This window comes from Mesoplodon mirus (genome assembly GCF_964341445.2).
Source record: "Mesoplodon mirus genome assembly, chromosome: 20".
Classification (NCBI taxonomy): Eukaryota; Metazoa; Chordata; class Mammalia; order Artiodactyla; family Ziphiidae; genus Mesoplodon; species Mesoplodon mirus.
The window spans coordinates 16,250,496-16,268,574 of NC_138996.1; the positions used below are offsets into that span (position 1 = coordinate 16,250,496).

The 18,079-nt window shown below is 42.2% G+C and overlaps 1 protein-coding gene across 7 annotated transcripts in view; it reads right to left on the bottom strand.

The window, feature by feature from the left end:
- NRG1 (neuregulin 1) overlaps positions 1-18,079 on the bottom strand; it is a gene marked incomplete at its 5' end in the record, with an annotated part of 1,029,511 nt that overhangs the window by 203,965 nt on the left and 807,467 nt on the right. For 6 of the 7 annotated variants that reach the window (XM_082608834.1, XM_082608833.1, XM_082608831.1 and 3 more), the window contains one exon: positions 6,000-6,616. The exons of the other annotated variant lie outside the window; for it this stretch is intronic. In XM_082608834.1, coding sequence (XP_082464960.1) covers positions 6,000-6,096 — 97 coding nt within the window. Of the gene's footprint in view, positions 1-5,999; positions 6,617-18,079 lie in introns of those variants that run through there. 7 annotated transcript variants of the gene reach the window in all.

The window sequence follows — 18,079 nt, forward strand, 5'->3', positions numbered from 1 at the left end:
ATCTACAAAAGAGTGGATATATGTATATGTGTAACTGATTCACTTTGCTGTACACCTGAAACTGACACAATATTGAAAATCAACTATACTCCAATAAAAAATTTCAAAATAAAATAAAATAAAAGTAAATCTCACAGATGTGCCCTTGCAGGTTTACAACTGCATCGTCATCATCAGAATGATGTTTCGGAATGTTCTTAGCGAATTTGGTCTATTTTGGTCTAGCTGGGAAACAAACTCCAGTTGAGGTAGTAATTGATGAAATCGGGATCCTATTCTTCCCCATAGATTGCCCAGAATATCAAAGTCACGTAGAAAAGAAAAAAGGAGTCGTTCTTTGGGGAATAGCAGTGTGATGCTCCTGGAGCACCCTCTGGAGGCCAGAAAAAGGTGACACTAGTGAAACGGAGAAAGAAGAGAATTCTGACCTACCAAAGGCAGAACTCCACAGATCTTACTTAAGTTGGGCTCAAAAATGCACTTATGCAATTGTAATCAAGGCGACCTAAGAAACATGCGTACTTAATTTATAGTTTACAAATGCAAATAAATCCAAGGTGTATGTAACAACATTCTCAAATAATTGTTCCTTCATTAAAAAAAAAAAAGGAATGCACTGATTAGTGTATTTCAGCCTGCATTCTGAATTCCTTGGGGAATTAATGGTAGAGGCATTTTTTTCATAGTTAGAAGAGAGGTCTCGATGTGAAAATGTGACATTTTCATTCACAAAATGTAAGTAAGCAAGGTTATATAGGGTATTACTAATTGTCAAACTTTTCAGAGTAGTCAGCTTTATGCTTATCAAAACTGAGAACAAATTAAGCTGTTTTTTTTTCTTTTATGCTTCTAACACCTCACTTTTTCTAAAGCAACAAACACTGACATCTATTGGCATTTTGGTAGCTCGCTTTTAAAAAATCTGTTAAAACCCACGAAAGGACACGCGTGCAAACATGCACAGGATTAGGATGAACCCAAAACACCACTTAGTCCTTTGAAGAAATTTCATTTTATATACCTGACAGCATATTTAATAGATGTTATTTTGCTCTGATGAAGATAAATCAGTTTTTAAGCTAATACTATATGATTTAAGTTTCTGTATTTTCTGTTTGTCAAGAGAACTCGAGGGTTAATCAAAATATTAGAAGTCCACTTTTCTGCTTCTCTGAGCAAATGAAATCACTCACCCAAAATACTGACACTTGGTTTGTTTTCGTCTATCCTAACAGAACAGGACGAGATCAATACCGTTAGTGTCAAATGTAACTTGTCACTTTGAGAACGCTAATAAAACACTGATTTGCTAAGAATCACACTTCCAGAACTTTAAGCACTACCTATAGCCATTCTAGTGTGTGTGGAGGGGGGGATAATGAAAGATGTAGATTTTTTTAATATTCATTAATTTGTTTATATTTAGAAACACGTGCACTGGATTCTATGAACCTTGTTGGCAATATACTCTTACATTTGATAAAAAGATAACAAAGAGCATGTGGATACACATTTTCCTTTTCAATTTGTACTAGTCCCAAAAGAGAAGACTACGCATGCATTCTATATAAGCATCAACTCTTCAGTGTGGCCAGAAAAGGACTCATGTTTCAAAACCTTCTCAAGTTTGAGACCTCAACCTTTTTCTGCCAGAGATAAAATGATATTGCACCTCACTCTACTTTCAATATTTAGACTGAATTCAGGACTGTTTTCATAATACCTATAGGCAGTTATGGTATTTGACATACTTATCCACTTTTCTCTCTATTTACAAGTAGTAGGTATTAATATTTATACTCACTCTAATCTAAGGGCAGCTCTGAATTATTTTTTACCGTACAAGGTAACTTTGGAAAATTGTGTCAAATATCTTAGCAAAGGCACAGAAGATCTGTGTCTTAAATCATTTTCTGAAGACAGCTAACATTGATGGGGCACTTACTACTCCTGTTATCTCACTTAAGCCTCAGCATAACTTTATGATAATAATTTTATTAGCCCAGTTTTACAAATAAGGAAACAGGCATGGAGAGATGAAGTAACTTTCCCATGACTATACAGGTAAGGAGCAGAACTAGGATTTAAATCCAGGCAATCGGGCTGTAGCACTAAGTACCAGGTATCCTGTAATAGCGAGGCATTTTCGTACTAAGGGACAGGCGATGAAACACACAAAGCATCTGTTACACTGCCTGGAACATGGTAGGATATTTCGTAAATAGTAGCTCCCTTATTAATAAGTATAAAATACTAGTGCCTGGCATGTAATGTGTTCATTGCTCTCATACTGGTTCAATATTTTCTGATTACTTACATATTTTATCGTCTTTTCTTCCCATTTTTCTATCATATCATTTTCTCATTTTGCAGATATGAGAACAGTATCCCAGGTTTCTCCCACTCTTTCTGCTTCAAAATCATTCTCCAAAATAAACCCGCTTCATCCTAAAATTAGTATTTTAATGTCTTTAATAATTACATCATCTAAGTGGTCACAAGTCACCAGCTTGAAACAGATCACTGGACATTCCTCCTGTTTTGTAAACACGCGCTGCCCTGGTAGTGACGGGGCACTTCATATCCAAGAATGTTGACAAGCACTTCAGCCTGGGAAGCCACTGAGTTAACAAAACAGGTGGGTGATGTCACCCGGGAAGCACATGGCCGGCTTCTACCCATTTGGGATACTAAGTGTTTTGATGTTTCCACCACTTGTACTTACAAAAACGCCCCTTCTGCTAGGGATGAAGGGAGACCCAGTAGTTCTAGAACTGAGCTAGGCTTGATAATGAATGGGTTCCAGGTCATTTAAAAGGAAAAAATAAAAATAAAAAGAATCCTTTGCAGTGTTTTAATGAAGAAAAACATCAGCAAACAGAGATTCATAGAAGAAGCTTAGAGCCAAATACCAAATGGGCAGGGGGGAAGCTCTGGTTTTGTAATTCAGGCTTCAATAGACAAAGTTTGTTGAGCTGAATCAATATGAAAAGTCTGGATATGGGAGATCCAGCATCTAGGAGGTGCAGGAAGTTACAGCACCCTTGGTACGTGGATCCTCGTTACAAAGCCCAGGATTACGCTGAGGTCGCTTTTTTTTTTTTTTTTTTTTTGAGCAAAGAAGAAAAATCAATGACCCCAAGGGCCTGGGAACTATTAGAGTCATTACTGCGACACAGATAATTCTGTTGAACATCTGCAGCCACAACAGTGTGCAATTCAATATTCAGTACAAAAATGCGATGCTATGAAACATAGCTACATATGTATCACATACCAGTCACACGTGTCGCATGAAAGTTAAAGAAATCTTTTTCCCCTAAAGCTATCCCTTCAACAGATGTGTTTATGCCTCTGCATATAATACAGCACACAGCGGGGCTGAGGGGCTGAGTTCTCTCAACCTTCTCTCTCCCTTGACTGTCGTGAAGTAATGTTATAACCTCCAAAAAGAGGTTTGGCTGTTGCACGGGCATCATGTAGGACAGAAAGTTTCAGTGGCTGTTTGAAGAAAGGGGTGAAACCTGGGATTGAAGGGCACTGATGGAGGAGCTATTTAAGAGATGGGTGTCCTGTAAGTCCTAATTTGAGCTGGTATGCCAAGTGGCGATGCTATAGTTATGGCATCTAGAGGTCATTCCTTTGAGGATGCCTGAGGACTACAGAGTGCAAGAAAGCTTGAAAAAGAGGTGTGGGTTTCCCTCTCCTATGATAAGGAAAAGTACGCTGACAGCATTACAAGGGAAATGACAAGAAGGAAAGAAACAGTGATTTCAAGGCAATACTATTTAACGCCAGGTGCTTTTATCTAAAGCAGGTTTCAAGTTGATCGTTGTTTTTGAATCAAACAAAGAATAAATATTCTTATCTACATTATAGGGTTGAACAAGCACAAGGTGCCCTGGAGGGGCGTGAAAAGTTCCTCCCCAAGGAAGACAACTACCTGATGGAAAAGAGAGATACACTTTAAAACCAACCGAGAGCCAAGTTCACTGCAGATCCTCTGGGAAGAGAGTCAAGAGAATGTCACTTAAAGATGCCAATCTATCTGGTTCAGAGGGAATCACAGCCGTGGGACTGGAAATCATAATGAGAGTCACCAAGGAAGCTCTGGGACGCTGTGTCAGGAGAGAATATTAGGTAATCCCAACACAGCTGCCTACCTGATAGATGAGATGTGTGGAGCACAGAAATGCCTGCTGGCTCTTAAAATCTCTCCCACCCACCACGGGTGCTTATCTGAAATGTCTATGTTAAGTAAGGCATTGCTACCCTGAAGCCTTGACAAAGTGCAGACCTGTTACCTGAAAGGGATGCTACTTCAAGCCACCGTCCCCTCCTTAATTCATCAGACCTCCTCCAGAGGACCCTAGAAACGTCTGAAGGCAGCGTACTCCCGGGCAGGACAGAACAGCACTTAAAGAGCCCCGCAAATAACTCCTTACAACGTTACCACTGTGGTCAGGTCTAAGAGCTCTTTAATTTACTAAGATAACCTTCGAGAGGACAGTAGAGAATGTCACTTAGGGAGATTGCTAATCCAGCTCCCCACTTCAGCCCTTGTTGAATAAAATGCGATAGGGCATCTGCAAAACAGGGAGAAAGTAAGGAAAATTTCAATACACCCTCAGGAGGGCTAATGAAGGGTAATGAAGGTGAATCTGTTCAGCAGTATCCTATCATAGAAGCATGCACAGGAATGGTCAGTGGCCCAACAATTACTCTCTGTTCCATCTGTTTTGCTCAAAACCTGTTTAAGGTCTCTGCCAATAAGCCAGGCTCTGAAATGCTCTCAGCGATGCCAGTAAGAGGACTAGGCAACTCTTGTTTACTTCCTGAAAGGAATGGGCAAATACTTCTGTAAGATAACAGAATGCCATTGAATTAATTCTTCAGAAATGCTTTACGAAGTGTGCTGGGGGATGTTCTAAGTGCCTTGAGGTATCTGGATCAATTAATAATTGGGAAGTGCAGAGGCAGAAAAAAGCTCTTATATTCTTCCCCCTGCCCTCCATTTTTTTTTAAAGCATCTTCTTCACTTAATCACTCATAAACAAGTATTTATTTGGGGAGCCTCCTCTGTCCAAGACAGTGTCGAAAGCATCAGCCCTTCTTAGGGAAACACAAGGTGAAACTGTCATTCACGTCCGTGTTCCGATGACCACGCACTAGACTTGTCTCTAGAAAGCCTCAGCTGCCATTTCATTCTATTATATAACCAGTGAGCAACTGGGTTCAAAAGTTCAAATGAACTTTTGCTTTGGGGCATCTCTTGGGAACATAAATTAACCACATTTATCAAAGAGGTCCTGAAAAATAGAACTGCAAAACCGAAAGTTTGAGAATCTTTTTGGGGACCTGATTCCTGGCCCTGGGCTGGATTTTATCTGCTTCGCTGACCTCTAGGAATCCCTCTCAGCTGATCTGAGCTCCGATACCGCAGGGCTGAATCCGGGTGAGCGTCCGCGCACACCGCGACCCTGCACTCCCTCCCCGGGGCCCAAAACACCGACGCGCGACCGCTCGCGTTCTCTCTAGAACACCCCGTTCTTCCGAGCCAGGCGCTGCGAGGGGAGACCCGTTCCCGCTTTTCTCGCTAGAGGGCAGGCGGGGCCCGTGCAAAGCTCTGCTGGCGCTGGACACGCGCGCACCCGGCCTCCGCTCCTGCACGCCGGGTCCCGCTCCGGGGCTGGGCTCGGCTCTGGGGCGCTGGGCAAAGGCCGTGCCAGGGAGCGCGGCGCGTCCGGGTCCTCCGGAGGCGCGGTCCCGGCTTCCGCCCTCACCCTGAGCGCGGGGTGCTGGCGCCCGGGTGGGGCTCGACGCCCAGGTGAGGGGCGGCCCCACGGAGGGCGAGCACCGGCCGGCCCCGCGGACGGCCGGGAGCAGGGCCACGCGCCCGGAGCGCAGGGCGCAGGCAGGCGAAGGCGAGGCGGCGGCATCGGAGGAGAAAAAGAAGGGAGGAGGAGGATCGCGGAGCCCCGGCCGCGCGGCGCACTCACCTGGGCTCAGGCCGCCCGCCGCGGGCACGGGCTTCTTCCCGGAGCCTCGGTCCTTCTTGCCCTTCCCCTTGCCTCTGCCTTCTTTGCGCTCCGACATCTCGCCCGAGAAGTGCACGCTCTGCGCGGACGGCGGACGGCGCCCGGCGGAGGCGACGCGCGACAAGTTTGGTCCTAAGGCTGGGATCGGCTTTGGGAAAAGTTTGTCCCTCGAGGGCGGGGGGCGGAGGCGGGTAGAACCACCGGCCGGGCTGCGGCGCTCGCGCTGCGCGGGGGGCGTCTCCTGTCGCCGGCGAGGAGCGCGGGGACGCGGCGTGCGGTCCGGGCCACCTGGGACTGGCGGTCGCTGCGTCCGGCGGTCGCGCTCGCTCTCGGGGCGGCTCCTGTCGTGCAGGGAAGTGCTCGGTTCCCGCCGCTGTCGGCTCCTGTCGCGGCCTCGGTCCGGCGCGCTCGCAGCCCGAGGAGGGAGAGGCGATCACCGTCCGGCTAGCGCTCGCGTCGCCCGGCAGCCGCCGTCACCCCGCTCCTGCCCTCCGCGCGAGCCCGGAGTTCCGACAAGTTGGGGGGAACTCCTCGCCGGCTCTTTTTCAATTGCCCCACCGCCAACCACCTCCCGCCTGCAGGTTGGACGCTGGCGCCTCCTTCTCGCCCTCCCCTGGCCTCGCCCCCTCCCTCGTCCCCGCCACACCCCCACCCCGAGGCGCGGACACGCCACCGGGAGGAGCCTGGGCTCGGCGCTCGCGGGCGCAGCCCCTTTCCCTCCCGGAGCCGGCCTGGGCGGGGGGCGGTGCGCGGGGCGGCTGCCGGGCACCCCCGACAGGGGTCGCTGGAAGCCGCGCGCAGCAGCCGCCGCCGCCGCGCCCGCGGGAGCCGGACCGCGCGTCCCGGGGAGATTCCGAGACCCAGGAAGGGATCCGGACCCGGGGCCCTCGCTCCTCGCTCCGCTTCCCCGCCAGGCAGCGCCCGGGAGGGCTGGTCCCTTCCCTCCAGCGCGGAGAAAATGGTGGAGACAAATTTTGCAGCTCCGACACCTGCCCGGCCAAATTAAGGCCCTGGAACCCGTGGGAAGGAGAGGAACGGCTGCTGTTTTCTCATTAGAGTTTGGGGTTCCGTCCTTTTTCTTTAGTGAAAAACCCCACACGCACGTAGGGCAAAGATAAAACTCTGGGTGGAAGGGGGATTGAGCAAGGCGGCTGTGGATACACAGGAAGGGCTCGGGGGACCGTAAGATGGTTAGATAAATCCATCCTCGTCGATCTGCTCCTGGGATGTGTCTGTTCCCTGCCTTCGTGTGTTTAACAACGTGCCTGTCAGACTTCTCATCTTCAGCTTTTCCTAAAAGAAATAATAATAACCTGGCCTCTGCTAAGGGGGAGGGGGGGTCTCCTAAACTGTATCTCTCACTACAACTTAATTATTCAAGTTGTAACTTAACTGATAAAACCCGGGTTGGAAAACGATCGACAATAAAATTACTGCACTAGCTAGAGTCACTCAGTTCTGCCGAGAAAGCAAGTACGGGGAGGTAAAGTGGAGAGACAGAACCAGAGGTCCTGAATTCGTCAGTGCTAGCTTTCTCCGATTCAAACTTCCCTCAGAACTGCGGGTGAAACCTACTTCGCCTTCCCTTGTCCTCCCTCTGGTGGAGAATTCTAAAGAGCAGTGAAATCCAGAAAACGTTAGCACCCTGCTGCGAAGGACAACAGTGAAAGGCCAGGGTAATCAGCACCGCGTAATGATCCAGAATCATGTAAAGCAAACGTTCTCATAGTTGTATGGGAGCTGTGGCTAAGTCAGAATGTTAATTTACAGTGACAGGCCCACGTGTTGTGTTCTGGAAGAGGTGAGTACCATCCACCCATATGTGAAATTTACTTAGTCCTCTTTAAAAGTAATTTGCTCCTGATTTTCCATCCTCTGGGATTAATGCTAACTGAACCATTACCTACAGACAGCCTTCTTGGTATGTTTTCCAAATGCCACCCTTTAAATAAAGGTGAAATCTGGGGTGCCTTCTTGCTATGTATGTGGAAAGGGAGGGGGGACAAAAACAGTTATTTTAAAACTGTCCTAAATTAAGAATGATTTTATTCTCCTTTAATTTGTACTGTAATAAGAACCTAACTCTATTGCGTGGGTTAAGTCGTGAAAAGATATCTTAGCAGTAGTGCCATCATTTATTTTGAAAATCTTGATGTCCAAATATCTTCTGATAACCTTCCAACGAACACCACACATCAATTATACTGGGCCATAAAAACAGCAAAATCAGGGAGATTATGAATACTGAATAGCACTATAATATTCCACAGAGTCTAAAGTAAACTGGAACTGAATAATGGCTGAAATAACTCTGCTTTCACAGGTGGGGCCACTACTTAACAAACAGGAAAGCAGCAAAACTCAGAAAAGGGGAGCCCTTTCAAAAAGGGTACTTTTTCTCCAGGATATGAGACCCTGTAAGGGCTTAGTATACAACTGCTACACGTTACCAGATACATCATTATTTTAGAACTGAAGGATAGAAAGCAGAAATGTATTTTGGAATTAAAGAATAAAGTTTCAGATCTTTCCAAATAAAACAGAAAGCCAGCTGGAAAACCCAATTTGAAATTGCCCTTAAATTATTCATCTCTATGGTCAGGAAGTAGCAGATGAATTTGTTGTTGTTGTTGTTTTGCATTTTTATAAATCCTCAGAAATGATCAGAACAGGGATGGAGGAAGGAGGGAAACTTTCTTTGCTTTCTTGAAAATCAAAATATTAACCTCAATTTAGAAACAATGATGTGTTTTCATGGTATCGTTTTATTAATTTGTTATGTATTGTTCAGCTCTTAGAGACTGTATCATACAGGGTATATCAGCTCTCAGGTAATATATGTCAACCTGTCAACATATGTCAATTCCCGAAAACTAGAGTGGGTATTTATAAATAAGCAACTTGAGAAATAAAGAAAGACAAAATGGAGCTCTTATATTAAACGACAGCTTATAATAAAGGCAATCCTGTGCCATAACACTTTTCTTTGGCTAGGCTTAACTTTTAGAAGCACTCTTAGAATCCACAAAGCTGGCCAAATATACCCTTTCTCTCATTAATTCCCATTTGGAAAATACTCCAAGAAAATCTTAAAAAGAAAAAAAAAAAGGAAAGTGAAAGAACATTAACATGTGAACATTTTTATATTTTTGCAAAATATTGTGTAGAATGACAGTAATGGGAATTTCATTTTAAATTCTTCAAATAGATATCTTTAACTTTTAAAAAATGAAGTAACAAGATAATTTATATAGATTATTTTTTTAACTCTGAAACAAATTCATTGTTAATAAAGATGCATGGATACAAAAGAAAATCTCCCTCACCAGAGCCAGCTCCAGCACGACTGGAGCTGGCGCATGACTTATTCACTAATTCACAAAGCATTTACTGAACTAAATGCTCAACAGTAGAGAAACAGAAAAAAAGAAAAAATATTGCCCCATTCTCATGAAGCCAAAATAATATGAGAAAGGCATGAAAACAAATTAATTATTACAATACAAATGAAAAGCAGAGCCAGATAAGTTTTCCAGGGCCTGAAGCTCATAAGATTTGGGAGATCTTTTTAAAGGGAAAGAACACAAACTTAAAAATACAAATTTAGATCCAAGACTGTTAAAGGGAGCCTTGGAAGTGAGAGGCCCTGAAGCTTCCTTAGCTTCATGGCAAATTCACTTCTAGTGATTCCAAGCATATTCCACTATCTGCACAATTATATACTAATTCAGAAATTAAATACTACTTTCACTATAAAGAGAAGACATTAATGGGCAGTCAAAAGGAATACACACTTTTTTTTTTCAGATTCCATATATATGTGTTAGCATACGGTATTTGTTTTTCTCTTTCTGACTTACTTCACTCTGTATGACAGACTCTAGGTCCATCCACCTCGCTACAAATAACTCAATTTCGTTTCTTTTTATGGCTGAGTAATATTCCATTGTATATATATGCCACATCTTCTTTATCCGTTCATCTGTTGATAGGCACTTATGTTGCTTCCATGTCCTGGCTATTCTAAATAGAGCTGCAATGAACTGAAACAAGCAAAGACTATAGTGTAAGGAAAATAAGATGAAAGCAGCTTTAAGAATTCACTAATCAGCAGTTGTCCTGTATGTTTAGTTAGATTCTTAGAATAAACACACAAGCTGAGTTCGTTAAACAAAAGGCTTCTGACCAACAGGATACCCTCGCAAAACTGGAAATGGTGTCCTCTGGTACATTAGGAAAATGTTAAACAAAATTCTTAACTAATCATATTCGGTCTGCTGTGAAGAATCAGCTTGATAACAAATTGTTAGTTTAGAATCCTAAGAAAAATACTAAAAAAGGTAACATTCAAACAACACTAAAATGAAATCTGTGTTAATGCTTTTCTGCTTTGTTTGTGTGTTTTTTAAACATTATCCCACACCAATGATTGTTGTTATTATTATTATTGTTTATCATTATTATTAATTATAAGATTACTCTCATGATTGTAGGGATACATCCTAGATTAAAAATGGATTATACAGCTGAATACTAGTGCCTACTTCTTTTTGTGGACACTATCTGAAAAACAGGCCTAGTGTCATAAACCTCTGATAGGGTGGAGATGTAAGACTTAATAGTCTTTGAAACGTTTTAATTTCTTTTAAGAAGAATACAATCTCATGCAGCTTTTTGATTTCTCTTTCTGACCTCCACACTAATTATTTATCTTTATCTTCCTCATCCCCTTGCAACACATACTTAAGATGTGTATGTGATGCAAATACCTCAAATGTATATATACATGCATATATGCATAATAGATATACATATGTAGATATACATGTGTGTATACATCTGTATTTGTCAGTGTATGAATGCATATGTGTGTGGGTGTATAGTTATTGCTTCTCTTTCCTCTACTGGAAATGAGAAACACTGTCTGTATTTGAATGCAAATCTATAAAAGGTGGAGATTATATATCCTTTTATCCACTTTTTTCATATCGCTATCCATGAGAATTCTCAGCACCGTACTTTGCATGCAGTAAGCACTAAATGGCTTTGCATATAATGAATTTAAATAGAATAGGATGAATATAAAAAGACTGGTTCTGATATTACCATGTCTATCAATCAATTACCAATCACCTACCCTGACAATCATCTTTGCCACCTCCTTTCTGCAGCCAACCCCTCCCCAAATCCTGTCATTTTGACTTGTCTCCTTTTATTTCTCATCACTAAGTACCACCCAAATTTAAGCCTTCGTCTTATATTTGCTTTGATCATAGTAAAGCTTTCCACCTGGACTCTTGTTCCCTCCAATTATTTTGCTACATGCAGGAGGCTTTTTGAAATGCAGACTTAACCCAGCCATCCTTTGCTTCCCAGAACTGTACCCAGTGTCCTTGAAGGGCTAGCCTGTACCTAACTCCAGCCTGATCTCACTACGCTTCATCCCTCCCTCTCTATGCCTCACGCGTGAAGGCTTCTTTGCAACATGCCTCTAATACTTGTCATTCTTTCCAGCCTCGGTGCCTTTGCACTTACTGTTTCCTCTGCGTGAATTTACCACACTTGGCCTAATTCCACTTACTGCTCAGGATCCAACTGAATTTCAGTGGCTTAGAAGGGCTTTCCATTACCTTTGAAAATGATTTTAATCTCCCATCCCATTTTTACACCTCCTTCAGAATATTTCTTCCAGTTTGTAATTATTTTTTGTGTGTGATTTTTATTTTCACAAGGATTTTTAAAATGATTTTTTACAGTGTTTTTCTTATACAATGATCTGTTCCCACTGGACATTAAATTTTTTGAGGGCAAAGACTGACTATTTCATGTTCTATGTTATATCTCTAGCACTGTGCCTGTTTCATCATAGCCAATTACATACATTTTGTTAATTGGTGAATAAAGGAGGTTAACTAGAATTGCTTTCATATGTATATAAGACTATACATACATATACGTGTGTATGCTTATGTTTATTTGGTCAAATTTTAAAATGATAATGATGCTTATGGTACCAGGCATGACATTTGGGGATAATTTCTGTTGAATAAGCCTTTCTAAGAATGGACCTATAGAATAAGAATCTTGACTTATAGGTATAATTTCTCAAAACTTTAAGAGGTGAGGTGATAACTTCTGTGAAATGGTAAAATCCCAAGAAAATACTTACCTTTTTTTTTTTAATTGCCTCTGCAAATTTCACCTGTAGATTACATTTATTGGCTCCATTTCCTTCCCTGCATTTGTATGAGGTGTCAGAGAGACCCATAAAAGAGCTGGGTTTTAGCAAGGCTGTTCTAACAAAGTGATAATGGATGAAAGCCTTTAAACACAGCATTGTTAACAGAGAGTTAAAAACCCCTTTCTAGCCTTGGCATCATACAAGGTTCCTATTCCCATAGGATTATTTTTCACTTAACACACTAGTGGTAAGTCCATATATAGTCATTTTAGCAAGTTGCACCCAGTAACCACCTTACGGTTATCTTTGAGTTTAGATTTAACTCCCTTAGTATTTTCCTCACTTCCCATCATGCATATCCATATAACAAAGGGATTTGTCCATACATGGATCGGGTTCAGATTCTGTGAACATCTAATATACAGCCCAGAGAAAGATTCAGATGCTTCGGTGTCTTTTAAGAGTCATCCCACAGGATCCTCCAAGGTTAACATCTTTCCTTTCAAGAGTCACTTTATTCATTATTGTGAAAAGATTCACCCCTGCTAAATGTATAATGATGTTAAAATACAAATGTAAGGTCGTGAGTGATGAATTAGTACTTCAAATATTTGAACAGTGCGAATCATTTAACAGATCAACTCTGCTTTGGTATGTCCCAGAAGAGACACCTGGTAGAAAGCATTTCCAAAACAGATTACAGTATATAGGAAATTGCTTCACAATGTCCTCAGGATAACTGGTCTGTATGGAATGAAACCCTGACCCCACAATGTTATGTACCTGGCCTAGACATGTAATAACACCACAATTATTCTTTTCCCTTCTTTCTCACATAATTCCTTCTAACTTCCTTACTAAATCTTTATGAATACTACCGTCCCCACCTTTTTTTTTTTTTTTTTTTTTTCAGCTCCTGTTCAAGTTAGAGCCCAATACTTCATATACCTGACTTGACTAGGGATTTTTAGTTTTGAGCTCAGAGCCAAAAGTGAAGTTCTCAGTGGAATGTTACAGCCATCTCCACCCCTGGACCCCAGCCTAGAATTCTAGTTCCTTTGCAACGGACCAACTTTCAACATACTAGATGTTTGGGAAGTTTTGTGTATGTGTGTGTTAAAAAATTTCTATCTTTCACTTCTCATTCATTTGGGAAAAGAATTTCACAAGTATTAACAACTCAAGAAAGCAATTCATCTTGTAAAGATGATTTAGCAGAATAATTAGATAACTTGACAGAAACTAAATGACCATCCAAAAAATAACTGGTGACCAACCATGCAGAAGATTACATTCTTATGGAAAATGCTGTCTCTTCTGCTTAATCATAAAGATTGTGTTTGTTCCAGCTCTTTTCCCATAAATACAAGATGGAGACCACCTAGTTCAAATGGTCCAGGAAACTCTGGTCTTGCCTAGGGTCTTACTCAGCATGTAAGGTTCTTTAGAGTCCCGAGAAATTCTGGGGGTGATCCTGGAAACTAGATATTCAACGGAATGTCTAAGAAATATGTTTGGATTAGTATTTGTGACTGATCTTTGTTCAGTCCTAGAGCAGACTGAACTCTTTTAAGATCCTGTAAAGCAGATACATTCAGGCACAAACAATTCTGTCAGTCCATCTGGGACTTCTGTCTTCAAGACCGACCAAAACCAGCCCTGGTATTGTAGGTAGGAAGAGAAAGTCACTTTTACTTAAGTGGCAATTATCTTGCTTCGGAATTCCATCAACTTTTTTTTTTTTTCCTGTTGTAGTTGTTGTGGTTTCCAAAAGATCGTCTAACAGAATGAGGTGGAAATCCACTATCACTTTTATTTTCATAATAATAAGTAGGCCCCTGAGAGCCCGCAATGTGCTAGGATTTACATCAGTGTGTGTTTATTATGGGTACTAAAACTATACAGTATTTCTAGCTCATAAGTGCAAGGTAAAGAACTTAATACATAGTTTCTCGACGCATTGTTTTCTTTTAAAATGTACTTTTTCCCTCTTCCCTGAGACACTTTCATTAAACTATTACCAATTCTTTCCCTCCCTTGTCCTACTGCTGAATCCGCCCTGACAATCCCTGATGCCAGGTCACTCCAGTTACCCAATTCTCTCCGTGACCATTATCTTTCCCTGTTCCAACAAAGAAGCCAGAACAAAAAAAAAAACTCTCTTAACCCTTCCTTTCCTTTTATGACCAAACACCTTCTGTTCTTTTTTATCAGCTCACGGAAACCACCTGCTCCCCCAACGCACAACCAATCTCATGGAACTGCTCAGAATTCACCAGTGCCTTCCTTATTGTCATATGAAGTGTCATCCTCTTAGTCCTTATGCTTGGGGACACTGATACACACATCATCTTGAAACCTTCTCCTGAAACTCACAGTAATATCTCGGTGGCAGAACTTTCTGTGTCTTTTTGCCAATTCTTTTTTTTTTCTACCTATATCATAAATGCTGGCTCATGGCCCAATATTTAAAACTCTTTTTCTTAACTACGTGATAATCCTAGGAAAATATCATTCACTACCACTGTATCAAATTTTGATAATTCACAAATGTGTGTGTGTATCATGTTTTTTCTAAACTCCAAGCCTCAATTTCCACTACCTCAAACTGACCAGTTTAATTCCCATCCCTCGCCCCCGCCCACCCCCCGCCCCCAGAACCAGACATGGTTCAAGATCAGAAAGTAGGTGTCATCCTTCATTTTTCTCCTCGCAGCCTCGCCGGATTCCAGCCATTTGATGCCCCAGTCCCAGCGCTCTTATCCGAAGCAGCTTTTATCCTCCTCACCTGTCTCCCTTGCTTCTCCCCTGAGCTGGGTCCTCAGTCATTCTTTGACTGACCTTTTTTCAAATACCCCTCTTACTGCTTCAGCTTCCATTCTCACACCCAGCCATCCTCCCTCCAGCTACCGGAGTTAATCTTCTAAAATACAGCTATTATCTTGTCATCCTTTATGTAACATTTCTATGGAGTCCTGTTGCTATAAAGTTGCAACTTCTCCTTAGAGGTTAGTCAGGTCCTTCCCAATCCAAGGGCTGCGTAAATATCCAACCTCTCGTCTATCTTCCCCCGGTAGTTGGTATACTCTGGTCACACTGAACTATATCTTTTCTTACTTCTATGCCTTTAACTCTGTTTTTCCTTCTCCCTAGAATTTCTTTCCCTTTTCTGCCTAGCAGGCAGACCCAACTCAAAACTCACCTTTTCTATTTTTCCCTGATGCTCCCCTCCCAATCGCTGCTGCACATGTGTCTTCCTTATATGTCTCTTGAGCTCAGCACCTTTATTACCATCATTATTTGTTTTCAAGCCTGTCTCCCTGCTCTGCAGGAAAGATGCCTCAGGAATCATCTCTCTAGTTCCATAAAGTACACATCTGACATATGTATATTAAAATGCATAGACTATAAATGTGTTCAAAGAATCCCCAATTTACATTTAATTCAACTTCAGCGTGATTGAGTAGCAGTTGAAGGGCTTTGAAATCTTTCCAAATTTAACTTTCTACTCCAACGCAAAGGGGACTTTCGCTAAGTAATTACAACTTTTCCAAGCTCTGCAGCTGTATGAGCCCGATCTTAACTGACTTGTTCAATCGGAGTTACAGTTAGCAGGATTCAAGAACAAGGCTTGCTGGTTTCTACCACTATATTTTTGTGTACTGAAATCCATTTAAGCCCCCTGTTGACCTATTCTATGTCTTATTTGCCCATATTTAAAAAAAACTTGCATAATAATATCAATACACATTAACCATCATAGTGAGGTATTATAAAGTTCAACTCATCCCTTATCTGTAAATTCCTCTATAAAGAAAAATAAGTTTATGATGTAGAACCTTCATCTTGATTTCTGAAAACTCTAATGATAACTCTGGAAGGGAGAAGGAGTGTCCCTCTATATAGTTGATATTTTTTGATTGCTTGAAATAGCCTCCATCTCAGAAACTGCTGGTAACTCTGCAGCCCCATCTACCATCCCCCACTCTCTGCTTAAGTGTCTAAGAGCCTCTGAGGGTCACAGTCTCCACCTTGGACCTTAGACGGAAGCCTGTCTTCAAGAAAGCACCAATGAACCGGACAGAGCTTTGAATTCTGACTCTGCTGCTTCACAGCTGGCTCCTCATCTGTAAGTGGGGGACTATACTACCAATTGTAACAGATCACTTTGGTGAGAATTAAATGAGCTCACGGGAGTCGTGTCCAGCCTACAGGAGGCGCTAGAGAAATGGCACCTCAATTGGTCATCAACTGTCCGCTGACTTCCAGCTGCTGTTGCTCCTATCAGACATCTCTGAGTCCAGGCCAACTTTACTAAAAGAAGCATTTTACCAAAAGGATAGGTGATTTTTTTTTTTTTTTTGCCATTCAGTAATGACTGAATAGGTAATTCTGAATTACCCCAGGCCATTGGCACTTAAGGCTACAAAGAATAAGTAAAGCTAATGAAAATCAGATATTTTTATGGATTTGAAGTTTTCACCACACTGCTCCTAATTCACCTCCTCTCATCATCCCTTTCTGGGTTTTCTGTAGGACAGATGACTCTTCACTGGCTCAGTGGAAGGCAGCAGAGGGAAAAAGGAGGTAAAAAAGGAAAACTAGTATTTGAATGAGTAGAAGATTTTATAAGTAGAATTCTAATTCTAATCACAAGATTCCTGTCCCCTCGTTCACACACCCTGTATGATCCCCTCTTCTTGAGTACGGGGAGGGGGACCTATGGATATTATGGGTTATGGCTCCTGTGCTTAGGTTATCAATCAGTTGACTATGAGTTAATCCAGAAGGTGGGTCTGACCTAATCAGGTGAGTCCTTAAAAAGAGGGTTGAGCCTTTCCTGAAGAGAAAGATCATCCTACTGACTTTGAAGAAGTAGCTGCCATGTAATGAGTGGCCTCTAGGAGCTTAAAGCAACCTTGGCTGACAGCCAGCAGGAGAACAGGGACCTCAGTCCTACAACCACAAGGAACCGAATCCTGCCAACAGTGTTGATGAGCCAGGAAAAGGACCTGAGCTCCAGCTCAGAACACAGCCCAGTTGATGGCTTGATTTCAGCCTTGTAAGACCCTAAGCAGAGGACCTAGTTACGCCCTGCCCAGACTTCCGGCCGACAGAACTGGGAGCTGATAAATGAGTGTTGCTTTTGGGTGCTAAGATTGGGGTGATCTGTTACAGAGCAATAGTAAGCTAATGCAGTTATAAAAACATCTTAATTTATACAGTGCTTTAGAAAGCAGATATCGAAGGAGCTAGAAAATGACAAATGGGAAGAAAGTCTGGAATCTGCAGTGACTCTCCCCGCTCTGCCACTTCCTAGCTCCATGGATTTGGGGAGTCACTTAACTTCCCCAGCCTTAATTTTCCTTGTCTGTAAAATGAAGGGCTGAATGATGGACAAGATGCCTCCAAGGTGCTTTTATATTTTACATCCTTAGGTGATAAAACTTTTATTTTTTGAGAGGATAAAACAAGGCACATGGGGAAGTAATGTAGAAACTTTCACAGATGGCAGCTCAAACCCAACTCAGAAATCCTAGCTCCTCTATTTGTAGACCATCCTGTCTCCAACCCATTCTCTGAGCTTCAGCCAGACTCACAGGCATTAAATGGACTCCAAGAAGGTTTATAAGCTTCACCCACAGGTCCAAAGGGGATCTGAAGAATTGTGGCTATTTTCTATTTTTGGAGGGTAGGGGTTTGTTTTTATTTCTCACAGGGAGATTTTTGGTATATGTTTTCTGCCAAAATAATCAGTAAGATAAAGCACCTGCCATGGAGATGAATGCTATATAAACTTTGATGTGCATCCATGGTGGACATAAAAAAATTTCTATAAATAATAACAATTTAACTCAAA